Here is a 16,040-nt window from a genome sequence, read left to right on the forward strand (position 1 = left end):
GTGAAATAAGATCTAAAATGCATATTTCCCATCTACATATTACGAGTTACTTCAAGTTCATATTCATCACGTTTAATGTGTTTTAGTAATCTTAATCTTCGCGTTAATGCATACGAGTAAAGTAAAAAACAATAAGAATGCTAAAAAATGAGTATATATAGTAATAATTACAACAAATTTATAGTATACTGTTAAAATTATACAATAATTTTAGCATATTCATCTTAGACATACACTCTTAATGGATATTAAAACTATTTTTAATTAACATATCGAGATTCATCTTACGGAAGTTTTTTTTTTTTTTATTTTTATTTAGCAATTAGAAGGCTACATTTCCATAAGCTAAAAATCTGTTGTTTTTTTAAATTAAAAACAAATTAATGGCTAGTTGCTCTGGTGATTAAATAATATGATCAGATAGACATCCATCGATATTACCTGTTACAACTTAGCTCTATACACTTATATTATTTGGATTTGACGGATGGTTCAAACTAGTTAAAATGTCCACAACCTTTTGTAATTGCTGGTTCAAGATATTGTCCTATAAGAAAATTAAAATGGGTATCAATGGTGTCACGATATTAAATGGCTTTTTTGTGAATCTTTTCTTGCTTGTTCATTGACCTATCAGCTGCATACGACACCGTCTGGAGACAAGGACTAATCTGCAAACTATTCCGTGCCATCCCGTGTCAAAAGATAACTAGACTCATTGATAGCATGCTCACCGACAGACCTTTCCAAGTCACAATGGGTAACTCAAAAAATGTCCAAATGAAGCTCAGCAATGGACTGCCACAGGGATCTGTTTTGGCACCCTTACTGTTTAATTTATACATCGCGGACCTACCTAGGACAAATTCGCAGAAATTTGGCTACGCTGACGACTGGGACATTGCAGCAAGACATAATAACATGGCAGTTACAGAAACAATACTAACGGATGACCTTGCCATTATGGGAGAATACTTTCGCAAATGGAGGCTACGGCCTAATGCAACGAAAACCGAAGTGTGCTGTTTCCATCTAAATAATGCCCAAGCCAACAAAAAACTGTCCGTTCACTTTGAAGACAGACTACTAACTCATAACTCAACACCAAAATATCTTGTGTGACTCTTGACAGAACTTTAAGTTTTAAAAAACACCTACAAAGAACGGCAGCAAAACTGAAAACGCGAAATAATATAATCCAAAAGCTATGTGGTACCACATGGGGATCCTCAGCCTCCGTACTCAGATCATCTGCTATCGGACTTGTATACTCGACAGCTGAATATGCTTCCCCAGTATGGCTCAATAGCAAACACACGAAGATTATTGACACCCAATTAAACCAGACAATGCGAATGATTTCAGGTACAATTAGACCAACACCCAACTATTGGCTTCCCATCCTGAGTCACATTCCACCGCCTAAACTACGAAGAAGTCACTTCCTTCTCAGAGAATATCGAAAAATACAGTCTAACCATCAACTACCCATCCACCATAATAGGCGTGATATCGAAATGAACAGACTGCGCTCCAGATATCCTGTCATGTTAAGGGCCACCTCCTTACATCAGGAACATTTCGACCTCACCAACGCTTAGAGAAGACAATGGGAGCGCGACTCACCACAGGAAGCACAGCAAATGGCCTGTATCGAACAAAACCGCCAGGCTTTGAACTGACCCGGAGTACATGGACAACGCTAAACAGAATAAGAACAAGAAGCGGTAGATGTGCTGACAGCTTACATAAATGGGGAAAAGCCCTTACTCCGAAGTGTGACTGAGGTGCGCAACGACAGACCGTCCGTCACATTGTTGAAGAATGCCCCCGAAGGCGGTTCCCTGGAGTTTTTGACGAGTTCCTGAATGCGACCGAAAATGTTTTAGACTATATTAATGCATTAGATGTTCGTTTGTAATACTCCATGTAATGTTTTATATAGCTTTTTAAATATGTGTTCTTATTGTATGCCATACGATAAATAAATGCTTGTTCTGTCGGTACGGAGATCTGTATACAGTGTGTGCTTTATTACATGCCAGAGAACATCTACAATTTGTCGTAGTATTTTGGATTGGCATCTTTGGGCGATTTTATTTGGTAGATGTACTTGATTTTCTTCCTATCAGTCACTATAGTTTATTTTTCTTCATATCTGTTTGTTTTCTCTTGAGTGAGATTTGTTGTTCCATTTGTCCAGACATGGGTTTATGTACAGTCCTAGATAGTTTACTGTTTCGATGTGTGGTATCAGTACATTGTTTATTACAACTGTAGTGCATGATTATTTTCTAAGTGTAAATGTGTAAATGTTTATCTGCTGATTTGCTCTCATTTACTTTCATTTTTTGTTCCTTTAACCACTTCTAAAGGTTGTCTAGGTAGTTTTTTGTGAATTGTGGAGCTACAGTTCGCCAAAAATAGGTGAAAGTCTGAAATTCTAACTGCCTGTGCGAACAATGAAGTGAGAACGCACTCGTAAGGAAAAAGATAGCCTCTACGCGCGGGTGAACTTTAAAATATAGGTACAATCGGAGACACAAATATAGAAACGTAAAGTTTAAATAGTTTCTAATAGGTTCCATACACAATTATTATAACTGTCATTTCCTTTCTTCAGTATATTTCAGTATAAAAAAAATAGATCCAACAAAAACCGCCTGTGTTGCTATAAATTATGGCATTATAAACCAAAAATTATATTTTTTTATTGACCATTATACTTTATATTACCGTTATATTAACCAAAAGGTTTCGGAGAAGAAGATCGTAAGCAGTAGGGTAATAAAGTAGTAATAAAATCGTCTAATGCAATACTAATAGAAATTAGATGTTCGGTTCCGGTGAAGCATAAATATGATGTCTTTGTACCAAATGAGATATTTATAATATAACCTTTCTCGTATCCATTTTCATAGCATTTGTCGTCATCATTTTATTCAGTCCAGTTCCGAGGCATCTTGACGATTCCATAACAAAATATTTTTTATGTGGTTGGGTTGTTAGCCAAACGCACAACCCTCCTCTTTTCTCATCCTGGACTTGGGACCAGGCAATGGCGGAGTTAAAAAAATGAGATATTTAGTATTATATAATTAAGTCATATATAAAATATTAAAAATAAGAACGCGAACACCTTCGACACCTACATTTATGATTATTTGATCCACCACGGTGTCAAAGGCTGGCTGTTGTGCCATATAACTTTGTTATATTTTTTTAACATGTTCATACCTCTTTTTCCATTGTTCGACTAAAAACGAATTAAAAAATTCATCACACAAACTTTCCACTAATTTAAAATCAAAACTGAAATTTTTTTCAGCGACATATTACTTCATAGAAGCCCATACTAACTCTATAGGATTCAAATCCGGATGATACGAGGGTAACTGTAAAATTGAATATCCTTTATCCTCGAGTATTTTGTCAATTTCATACGTTTTAAATCGAGGTTTGGATAATTGTATAATGTTCTATAGTATAAATTTCAACGAGTCATCTGTAAACGAAATATTTCGAGTTGTCAGCCACTGCTGCTATTTCTGCTTTTCTGGAAGACATAGTTGGACATTTCTCAGTTTGTACGTTGTGATACGGTGTATTATCAATCACTAAAACGCTGTTCGGGTGCAAATTTGGTATCAGCTTATCCTGAAGCCTTTTTTTGTATTTATCGTAGTTGATTACATCATGATCATCTCCTGTTTTATAGTAGGTTTATAGCGCAGATAAGATCCCATCTTTTTAATTACTGTTCGTAGGCATTATATGGAATCTGAGTAGTTGTACTCCTCTGCAAATGTTCTGTATATGCGTTTTACAGTTGGCACTTGTTTTTGTGTTATACAAAAATCCATTATATAATGTCGAAGACGCTCTATATCAAAATCGTCCAAGCCCGTTTTTGAAGCGCTTTTTTGTCCTCTTTTTGTTTGGAGTTACAAATGAGGAACATTCGCCGTTTTCAATTAATTGCATTTCCCAAGCAATTTTTTGAACGCTGCTTAAACTAACACCTGTTGCCAATATCACACGCTCCTGCACTTTTTTCAAATCTCTACACGGTTTATTGTCTTTCTTTCTCATAAAATTTGCTACATTTGCTACATCTACATTTGCTATCACTTCCCGTGTCTGATTATTTAAAACTTTTCCCTTCAGATTCGATTTAAACTCCATGTTTAATATAGGTACACAACACAGATTTACAAATTTGGAAATGACTCTCCTTTCAGGTTCGTACTTACAAAAAAAGTTTCGCAGACTATACCGATTTGTTCACGTCAGAAACGGTAGATATTAAGTGGACGCTCAGTGCGAGATCCGTCGGATTACGAATGCGCATCATGGGCGTGGTTATTTTCAGACTTTCAGCTATATTTGGGTATTAACTGTATTTGTGAATTTTCGTGACATGATATAATAACTGTGGCGTCAGCGAATGTAACTGTCACGGTATTTTGTGTTACTGGTATATTTGAGGTACATGAAGTACTGGGCATAGAACACTACCTTCTGGTACCCCACAACAGATAGGATAGTAATCAGATGTTTCCCCGTTTACCTTAATTTCGAATGTTCTCTTAGATAGATATATTCAATGAGGTGATTTTTATCCTATTCCACTACGAGTAGACCTATAGATTATTATATTATATAATTATAGAGTAAATATTATAAATTTAAAAGCGAATGTTTTTTCATCATCTGGGTATTATAAACTGACGCTGCTCAGACGATTAACGAAATGTATACTGATATTTTATTTTATTAAATATTTGTCGATATCGATCTACTTTTGCAATACTGTAATAATTTCATTTTTATTTATATAACTGTTTTTAAGTTTTACTGTTTTAAGGTTTTTTAGTTGAATTTAAATATTTTTTTTTAAAAAGGTAATTACTTCTTTTACTTTTTCTTGTAGGGTTCTCATGATTTTGGACTTATAGTAGGATCGGTCCTATCAGCACTGATAATAACATGTACTGTTAATCTTAAAAACAATATACAAAATATTAAAAATGTCACAGACACATCCCTGGATTCAACGGTAAGTATTGTTGATGTCCATTTTAAATTATTTCTAGTGGTAAAGTTAATAGATTAGGAAAACAATTCTTTATCTTTGGCAGTCTAACACTCCATGGATTTAAATGGATAGAAAACATGCTTATTCTAGCAATAAATGGAGAATACCAATTAAAAAACAGCAAAAATAAATTGAGAAACTTCACTATCCCGAACAAATTAAAAATCAAGAACAAAATCTATAGACGAAAAGATATTCATAAATATATATGGAAAGGTCGGAGGTAAATACTGCTAAAATAGACTACATAATGGTAAAGAAAAAATTGCAAAGCCCAGTAGAAAATACTGCAGTAATCCGCGGAAATAATATATATTCCGATCACTCTCTAACAGTTGGAACAATTCAAATACTGAGTCGATGGAAGAAGACATAAATTTATTATGACTTAGACGAGAAGAAGTATTTAAAGTATATTTTGCTACAAGAAGAAAGTATAAGAGATCATTATCAAACAACTTTTAATCAATATCTGGATCAACATTCTATGAAACCAGACACAAATGATGAATGTGAGAATTTGAGAACATGCATTGAAAATGTTACTTAGACAAGACTCTGGGTAAAAAAAAAGGGCATGGTTGGCCCTACGCGGGATACAGGTACTATAATTTTGTGCCACTTGCCTTTTGTACCCTGATTGTCATAATATATTTCAAGATCTCTCCACTTTTTTAGTTTATTAGAATATGTCTTACTTGTATAATACAGTAAAACCTCTAAAAGCGACCACTACTATAAAGTGACTATCTGTATAACGACCGATTCTGAATTCCCGCTTATTAGAAATGCAAATCGCCGTACTTTTATATCTCTTTATATCGACAATTCTACCAAATTTCCTAGTACTCTTCAATGAAAAAAACACCCTTAATAAAAGGCAATAAAATTCGGCAGTTCTTAAGAAATATAGTGATAGACATTCCATAATGGTAGAACGATCCATAAAAATTATTTCTCAAACTCATAAGATTAAGTTTTAACATTTATAAAAATAGTTCAATTTTAAACTTTTATTAACCAGTGTTGCCTACTGGTTATTGATTTTTCTGCTTGGCGCGTAATAGTTTTTTTACCGTGGTATTAGTGTTGGTTTAGAACTAACGAGTATGGCGGAAAGAAGGAAAATCTTTCTATTAAAGAAAAAATGGATATAAATAACGGAAGTGAAAAAAGTGGCATAAGTACCAGGAAGTTGGTCGAAAAATTTAAAGTAGGAAAGACTCATGTGACCATATTGCTATAAAATTAAGAAGAGGTCAGAAATTAGTTTTAAGAAGGTGGTAAGAAGATGTGCTCTCGCCGACTCTTTTTAATATACACTATGAGGAAATTTTTACTGAAGCCCTCACAAACCTAGAGATGGGAATCCGAGTGAACGGTGAATACACCAATAATATTCGCTACGCCGATGATACTGTGTTACTAGCAACTAGCCTAAATGATCTACAAGCCTTACTAGATCGAGTGAGAACTGTGAGTGTAGACTACGGACTAGACCTTAATATTAAGAAAACTAAATTCATGGTTGTCAGCCGTGCAAATTTAGATCCCGGGGACGAATGGCAGGTAGCGAAGAGATCCAGAGAGTCGACAGATTCACTTACCTCGGAACTACCCTCAACTCGCAATGGGACTACGCTCAAGAGATTAGATCCAGAATTAAAATGGCACGGTCTACATTTATCAAGTTGAGATCCTTGCTGTGCTGCAGTGATCTCAGTTTGGGAACCAAGATTCGGATAGTGAAGTGCTACATTCTTCCAGTGTTACTATATGGAGTTAAAGCCTGGACACTGACGCAAGCCACAGAAAAGCGGAATGAAGCCTTCGAGATGTAGATTTACAGGAGGATACTAAAAATATCGTATGTCGACCATGTCACCAATTTTGAGGTGCTACAGCTCATAACAAAAGAAAAAGAAGTGCTTAATTCAGTGAAACAACGTAAGCTTGAGTACCTCGGCCACGTGATGCGGAACGAAGAAAAATATCGAATTCTTCAACTCGTTATGCAGGGTAAAGCATTTGGGAAGAGAGGACCGGGACGCCGTCGTATCTCGTGGTTAAAAAACCTCCGACAATGGTTTGGGATGACCTCCGCAAAGCTGTTTCGTAGAGCAGTCAACAAAATCATGATAGCCTTGATGATCGCCATCATCCGGACCGGATAAGGCACTGAAGAAGAAGAAGAAGGTGTTAACAATGACTAAAAAAGCAATTGTTCCTAAAACCGAGGGACAGTTGTGAATCAAGCTGTATTCAATTGATTATTTGGACCCATACTTAAAGCTAAAGCTCTTAAAGTTGCGGAATGTCTAGGAATAATTGATTTCAAGGTATCAAATGGTTGGTTAGAAGAATTTCCTTATTGACACAATATTACTTTCAAGAAAATATGTGGCGAATCCGATGATGTTAATATCGAAAACATGAAATCTTGGAAATAAAATCTTGTTTGTTATTTTTAAGGATTATGGCCCAAAAGATGTATTTAATGCACACTCGATTCTTCTATCCCTTGACAACAGAAATATATGCATTGAAAAATGACATGTCCTGGAAGAAAAACTACAAAACAATTTTGTTCTGTGCAAATATGGAAGTTGAAAATTAGGAACCACTTATAATAGCAAACGCAAAGATCCTCAATGATTTAAACGGGCACACATCGATGGGTGTCTTGTTGAATGAATGTCCAACAAAAAGGCATTGATGACAGCAGACATTATGACGGCATGGCTCCACAAATTTGACAAAATAGAAAAGTAGTATTTTTTCTGGGCAGTGCTACACTTCCCTCCAAGATTGCACTGGATAATGTTGAACTTATTTTTTTTTTTTTTTTCACCCAATACTACATCACATTGCCAAACCTTGGACCAAACCATTATCAGTACTGTGAAATGATCTATAATAACTACTTTATTAAGAGACTTTTAACTTATATACAAAATGGTTGTCCTCGTCAAAACATAAATAAAAACATCACCATAACCAACGCCTTAATATGGGTTGCAGTGGCTTGGCGTACTTTGTAGCCGAGACAATAAAAAAAATTCTTTCCTAAGCCGGATTTATGTGTAATATAGATACAAATGGTTTTGAAGCAGAGCATAATATTCCGCTTCCAACTATTTCCCTCCATGAAAGACACATTAGTGGATTGTGCCAACAGAAAGTGGAAAATTGACCAACAATGACTGTATTGAAGAAATACCAGAAATAAATGAAACTATCCCTAGATTAATTTTTTCTAAGTCGAATATATCAAGCCTATCTAAAGCCTGTGTAAGTCTCAGATATTTAGAATTTTTTTTTTATTATTGAGAACAATTATTAGTTAGAGTGTCCTTCGGCAAAAAAAGTTTATGATAGATACACCCATTAAACTTCAGGTATCGCTTTCTTAGGGCGCGTCTTGCACGATTTTCTTCTACGAATTTTTTTTGGTTCTGGGGTGTTTTTCCTCTAATTCTCCCAAAAATTTTCACCGGCCAGTCAGGAAAATCGGAAAACAAGTTCCATCAGGCAATATAAAAAGTTATTTTTGCTGCTGGCATTGAAAGTATATATACAGCCCAACTGGACCTAGAGGACCATGGCTTGGAATTTTTCTACTGTTTTCCTCAATTTTCTTTTATAAATGGCCGTAGTTCTTCAATTTGTTATCGCAATTGTTTGTAGGTTTTCTTTATACGGTTCTAACCACTTTTTTCGTGGTCTTCCCCTTCTCTTCTTTCCTTACCCTCTCAGTAGTAGTGAGTCCTTTACCCACCTCCTACTTTCTTGCCAATTTCTGCTTTCTTGTACAGTTAACAGATCTTTGTATTTAGTAGTCTCCTCCAAACGTCTTCGTAGTCTTGTATTCCCTCGAATATCTTTCTTAAAACACTCCGTTCCCAGATGTTCAGCATATTTTCTTGATTTTTGTTCATAACCCATGTTTCGCTTTCGTATAGAACCGTGGGTTGGATCATTGTTCGGTATAGTTTTTCATGCCACTCTGAAGATGTTTTTCGCGCTTAGTAGTTTGTGTAGAGCTCCAACCGTTTTTCTTGCCCTCGACATCTGCTTCTCAATGTCTTGGCTTTCTTCGCCTTTAATTGTTAGGGTTACTACTAGATACTTAAACTCCATCACCTTTTTAAAGCAATACTCTTTACTCTCGTTGTTTGTGGTAGTCTTCAGTTATGTGTCTTCATATGTGGCATGCTTCATTTCCAAATACTTTGTTTTTTGCTCATTAATAATCAGTCTATACTGTTTAGCCTTCGCTTCAAATAGTTCGAAAATCCTTAGCAGTTCCCTTTTACATCTTGCCATTAACACTACATCGACCTGGCTTTTGTTCTAATAAATCTTACCTTTCGTTCGTATTCCACTCGCCCATTATTGCCACCAGGAAGAAATTGAAAAGTATTTTGGACAGTAGATCTCTCTGCTTAAGTCCCCTTCTAACTTCAAATTTTCCTGTTATGCTACCTTTTATCCTTAATCTATTGTCTATCTTCAATAAGATCAATTTTACTGTATGATCATTATTTCTGAAATTCCAAGTACTCCTAGGGCATGGTACAGACCCCTTCTTATTACAGAATAGTAACCTTGTTTAAAATCAATAAAGGGGAGGTTTAGCTTTAACTGTTGCTTCTGCGTACTGCTCTGAATCATTTTTAACACGAATATTTGATCTATAATGGATCTGCGCTTTTTGAATCCTACCTGGTATTCACCAATTTTGCTCGTTTAAGTGCCTTTCCAGTCTACTACTATGACTCTGGCGAGTACCTTATATGTTACTGAAAGTATCTGAAAACATTAGGTTATCTATAAATTTCGTCGCAGTTGTGTTTCTGACATATTCGAGTCGTCACACGTGTTGAATGACCTATATTTATCATCAGATAATGTTATTTTCGTGTTTTTCTTATAATTGTCAAGCTATTTAAAAGAATATATTGTCTAATGGCAATATGACTATATGACTCCTCTACGATCCCGGTAGAGGATAGGCTGCTACAGGGAGTAGCGTCCCTGCCGTACGCTAGCTACTGACTTTCTCCTATGTCCAAGCCTTTAGGAGAGGCCAGGTCCCTAACCTATCTTCCTACCCATTTTCCAATCCTTACCACATCCCGATATATCCCGCTACCAACCCGCACTGGCCAGCGTGGTAGTGAAATCGCTAATTTTCCCCGTAAATGACATGACACAAACTAGAAAAAGGCCCTTACTTACTATCTGCTACATTCCATTGGAGAAAAGGCTAAGGCAGTTGGCGGTGTAGGCTTTCTCGTGCGCAAGAAACACCTAGATAAAATTATAAAAATAGAGAGTGTAAGCTCAAGAGTTGTGTACCTCATATTAAAACTGAACGAGAGACGCTCTATTAAAATTATCCAAGTATATGCACCCACGACGAGCCATAGCGATGAAGAAATCGAAAACTTTTATGAAGATATAAATAGAGCTATAGAAAAAGATAAAACCCACCACCTAATCTTAACGGGCGATTTTAACGCTAAACTTGGATTCAAAGAAGATAACGCAGAAGTGGCTATGGGCTCATTTGTATACGGTGAGCGAAATGATAGAGGAGGTGTGCTATTACATTTTTTGTTGCATCATCAGCTCTGTGTGATAAACACATTTTTCAAAAAGAACCAACAACGTAAGTGGACGTGGGCTAGTCCAGATGGCATAACAAAAAACGAAATTTAAGGAAAAAACAAGATGGATAAACTCACTCAAGCTACTAAAGATCTGATAAACAAAAGAAGAGAATTGAAAGACAAATATACAGATAATTTTATAACACTTCAACAATTAAACAAGGATATCACAAAATGCATTCTAAAAGTTGTCAGAAATTACAACACTGATTACATAACTCAAGCCATTGATAAAAATAAAAGTTTAAAAGTTCTGCGCCGACAAATGACTGAAGGATCGAAAAATATTTGTAAACTTGTAAATAAAAAAGCAGAAACTACAACAAATAAAGAAGATATTTTAAAAATTGTTCAAGATTTTTACTCAGAATTGTATAAGCGAAAAGAACTTCCAGATCCTGATCAAAATCAAATACCAAAAGTTCAAAATGTAGTCTCAGAAGACATCTCAGATATCACAACAGAGGAATTAAAATCAGCTCTCTCGGAGATGAAAAACAATAAATCACCTGGAGAAGATGGGATAGTCATTGAACAAATCAAACAAGGAGGAGGAACGTTAGTAAATGTGTTGAAAAAAAGATGTTCAATACTTGTTTGGCAAGAGGCGTAACCCCCTCCCAGTGGCATAATGCAATAATAACCATAATGCACAAAAAAGGTAACATTTCAGACCTAACGAACTACAGACCTATTAGTTTGCTCTCCCATACATACAAACTATTCATGAAGATAATAACAAAACGACTTGTGAACAAACTGGATAGTTACGAACCTTGTAAACAGGCTGGGTTCCGCTCCAGATACGGAACAAATGATCATCTACAAGTTAAAAAAACGCTAATAGAAAAGTGTACAGAGTATAACAAGCCTATCTTTCTTATATTCGTAGATTATGAAAAAGCGTTTGATACTATAGATCATCATAAAATGCTTCGAGCATTGGCTGACTGCCGTATTGACTACCGATATATCGCATTGATTAAAAGTATTTACGAAACTGGTACAGTTGTGTCCGCCTTCATGAAGATACCAAGAAGTTTCGAATAGAACGTGGAATTAGACAGGGTGATACTATCTCCCCTAAATTGTTTACAGCTATTCTTGAATATATGTTCAAGCAAATGGAACGAGAGGATAACATGGAAATTAATATTAATGGGGAAGATCTGAACCACCTAAGATTTGCCGATGACATCGTTTTAATATCTGATAGAGTTGATAAAGCTACAAAAATGCTGCACACGCTCTATAAAGTGTCAAAAACAATTGGTCTTAAAATTAACACCTCAAAGACAAAATTTATGACCAACCTTGTAGTCAGCGGCAAAATTTTGATTGAGAGCCATAGCATCGATCAAGTAATAGCTTACAAATATCTAGGGCATGAGATTCGCTGAGGCCGAGATAATCAGACAACTGAAATACAAAGAAGGATAGGTCTCACATGGGCTGCCTTTGGTAGATTGAATAACATTTTCAAGTCTGTTATCCCAGTTTGTTTAAAAAGAAAGGTTTTTAACCAGTGCGTTTTACCGGTTCTTGCATATGGTGCAGATACACTGACTCTGACAAAAAGAACAATAGATAAAATAAGAGTTACACGACGAGCTATGGAAAGATCAATATTAGGTATTACCATCAGAGATAAAGTACCAAACCTAGAAATAAGAAGAAGAACAGGAGTCACAGATGCAGTTGAAAAAATAGCCATGGCTAAATTAGCTTGGGCCGGACATGTTGCCAAATTAACGGATGATAGATGGACCAGAAAGATTCTGGAATGGCGACCAAGGCAAGAGGCATATCGAAGCAGAGGACGACCACCGACTAGATGGACGGATGATATCAAGCGCATCACCACAAACTGGATGCACTAAGCACAAGATAGAAATAGGTGGAAAATTTTACGGGAGGACTACGTTCAGCAGTGGACAAATATAGGCTAATTGATGATGATGATGATTGTCTGATGGAACTTGTTTTTCGATTTTCCTGTTGATACCCAAAGTTTGGAGAGAGATTCTATTATAAACTTTTTTGCCGACGGGCATTCTAGCTATATGATATGTCCACAAATATTTCTAAGGAATAAAATGGGAACCTGATTTTTTTTAAAATAAATTAAAAAGTATTGAGCAATCATTAATTATCGAATATCTTAAAACTAGTAGAATGATTCTTACCAAATTTTAATGCCAGTCTATTATAATATTGGCCTAATAATAATAATGTTTGTTTTAAGGTATGTGCCGAAAATTCCAGTTACCTTATTCCACACTGCCAAAATAACACAGATTTCGCATCGTCTAATAATATCTACGACTACAGTGCTTTTTTAGATGATATTTTTGATACAACAGAAGACGGTAGACTTTGTGGTGCGCAGGCGTGCCCTGTTTCCAGTTCTTCTATTAATTCATCTCTGATATCAGAGTCTGGATTTAGTATTTTACCAAGAAGAACTGCAGACGTGTTAGTTATAGTATATGGAGCAATGTGTGGTATTGCACTAATGCTAGCAGTTTTTAGCTTTCAAAGAACAAAGATGCTAGCTTATCAGGTTGGTATTTGTTAAGTATACATTAATAAGATTTTTACAACTTAAAATTTATTCAAGAACGGCTATTACAATAAGACCGGTCCATATTAATTAAGACAATTGATTAAAACTTTCAAAACTACTTGACCCTGTTACTAGTTCCGTTCACGGTTACTATAGAAGCCACAGTAAGAATGCAGTGTTGGTCTTACGGCGCGCAGCGACGTCGATCATGTCGGCACAGTGGTAGGTGTGTGGTAGTTTGGCCATAGACTGAGAAATCAGGACCGTACACGCTTTGTTTCAAAAATCTTTACTTAATAATTTAACTAAGTTAAATAAGAGAATAAACAAAAAACAAATTAATTCTATAAAAAATGCTTGTATACATAAAATTTCTTCTTCTCTTCTTCAGGTGTCATCTCCGCTACGGAGATGACACCTGAGGTTGACCCTCTGAGGTTGGCAATCATCATAGCTATTTTAATTTTTGAGGCAGTAGCTCTAAATAGATGTTTTGAGCTGCATCCAAACTATTCTCTCAGGTTCTTAAGCCATGAAATTCGTCTTCGTCCGATGCTTCTTCTGCCATCTATCTTTCTCTGCATTATGAGTCGCAGGATGCCATACTTCTCGCCCCGCATCACATGTCCGAGATACTGAGATAAAATTTCTAATATCTCGTAAATTCTTATATATATATATATATATATATATATATATATATATATATATATATATATATATATATATACAAAAAAATGCAAGTAGTTTACTCTATACAGCACGATAAATATATATACATGAAATACACAAGAAGATCATAACTGAAATGTACTGTATGTACAGCACTAAAAAAACAAAGGAGCATTAAATCCGACATATTTCTCGTTAATTAATACTAATCGCAGTCTATATCTAAATCATCCACATCCTCTGAATCATCTATAATAATTCTCACCGGTTCAATATCTTTCTGCAAATTATCCACCGTAAACAGTTCTTCTACTTACTTTGATGTGGTTTACATAATTATTCCATTGCTCTTTAGATACGCATTGGTAAGCTTCCTTTATCAACCGTTCTACCATTTTTTCTTTAAAATCGACGTTGTTTGAAGCCACGCTTTTTCACTTGACTCCACAGCATCTCAATCGGGTACAGCTAGTAATGGTAAGGCGGCAAAATCTTAACGCCATATTGTTCCGCAATTGTTTCAATTTTGTACTTTTCATACTCGTCTCTAAATCCGGTTGCAGTATCCAGTAATTTACTTTTTAGGTAATCTTCCTCGAGGAAATGTTCTTTTCGTTTAGCCAATCCTTGATTTGCCTTTTGTTCCATAATTTTTTCGGGAAATCAAATTTGCGGGAGTGATATAACGCATAATCCAAAACAACAACATTTTCTTTGTCTTTCGGCAAGTTTGAAATTAACGTCTTCTCAAACCATTCCTCATATAGATCTCCGTCCATTTCGTCGTGGTAATCAGCGGTTTCCTTCTTGACCAAGAAAGTTAATTCGGCCCATGCTACAAAACCAGTTTTGCTTTCAGCATGAAGAGGTATAAACCGAGGACTTCTTTGGGTTAGAGCTTTCAGTTCAGTAGAGAGCCAGCTCTTTTATGAAGGCATCTCGTGGATTCTTGATCGTTATGTCCCTTGATTCCTTTTTGACTGACGCATCGATGTTAGTCCAAGTTACTCATCGGTATAAACAAGGTTAAACAAAATCTCGACCTCTTTTACCATATTCAAAACACATATCATTTAATAGTTTACAAAAATACGGTTTTTGAATAAGCTGGTAGGTCCTCATCATCCTTCACTCTGTTCATTATGCTGTCCTCGATTAGTGGTGTGTTTTCCAAGAAAAAAATCATGGACAATTTTCCTTGTTCAAGATTCCGCGCTCTCATCGTACGTATTCTAACGTGAATTGGACTGGAAATTGTTTTTCTTCGTCTTTTGTATCGGTTTCAGTTCACCTTGCTGGGCCTCTTCGCGGATGTCATAAATTTTGCGAACACTCACACCGCACATTTTAAAAATTTTTTTCACGGTAATAGTCAAGCTGTCACCATTTTTTTAAGCTCAGGTGATAGTTCAATACATTTAACACCACACATTTTACTTCCACACTTTGAGTCATACTTTGTTTGAAATTCACGACAAATATTGGCAACGGCTCCATGATGTAGGTACTTTTATTAGCTTGCGAAAATAAAATATAACTAAGCTTTCATAGTTTTTGCCAACAAGTTTTTGGTAATGGCCAGTACCCAAATTGGCAAAGAGACATGTTTGCTTTGCATGGACAATGGGGATTAAAACTGATTCGCTTCTCCTAATCACTTTTTAATGATCTTTATTTCCCAAAGAATGTGTTTACAATGGAAGCTATTGAAAATTGATAAATATAGATAAACTATCGACAATGAGTTTTTGATATATTTTACTTTTTTTATAGTATTTTCTTTATGTTATTGTGTAGTTCGACAATGTAACAACTAACTCTCTTGTTTATACATCGATGATTGAATCATGTTTTAGTTGAAAGAATAATGATAGTATTTTATACAACCGTAGGCAATTGTTATGTGCGGTATATTTCAGTGGTATGATTAAAAGAAGAAGAAATACATTGTATATCTTACCTGCACTGCATTCTAAATGTGGGTTCTATTATAGTGACAGGGTACTTATTATTCATATACAATATTTCT

The 16,040-nt window shown here is 35.5% G+C and overlaps 1 protein-coding gene across 1 annotated transcript in view; it reads left to right on the forward strand.

Moving 5' to 3' along the window:
• LOC140434601 (uncharacterized) overlaps positions 1-16,040 on the forward strand; it is a 147,368-nt gene that overhangs the window by 103,131 nt on the left and 28,197 nt on the right. The window contains exons 7-8 of the mRNA XM_072522982.1: positions 4,934-5,059; positions 13,019-13,336. Of these exons, the coding sequence (XP_072379083.1) occupies positions 4,934-5,059; positions 13,019-13,336 (444 nt within the window). The remainder of the gene's footprint in view (positions 1-4,933; positions 5,060-13,018; positions 13,337-16,040) is intronic.

This window comes from Diabrotica undecimpunctata, chromosome 2 (assembly GCF_040954645.1).
Source record: "Diabrotica undecimpunctata isolate CICGRU chromosome 2, icDiaUnde3, whole genome shotgun sequence".
In the NCBI taxonomy this organism is placed as follows: Eukaryota; Metazoa; Arthropoda; class Insecta; order Coleoptera; family Chrysomelidae; genus Diabrotica; species Diabrotica undecimpunctata.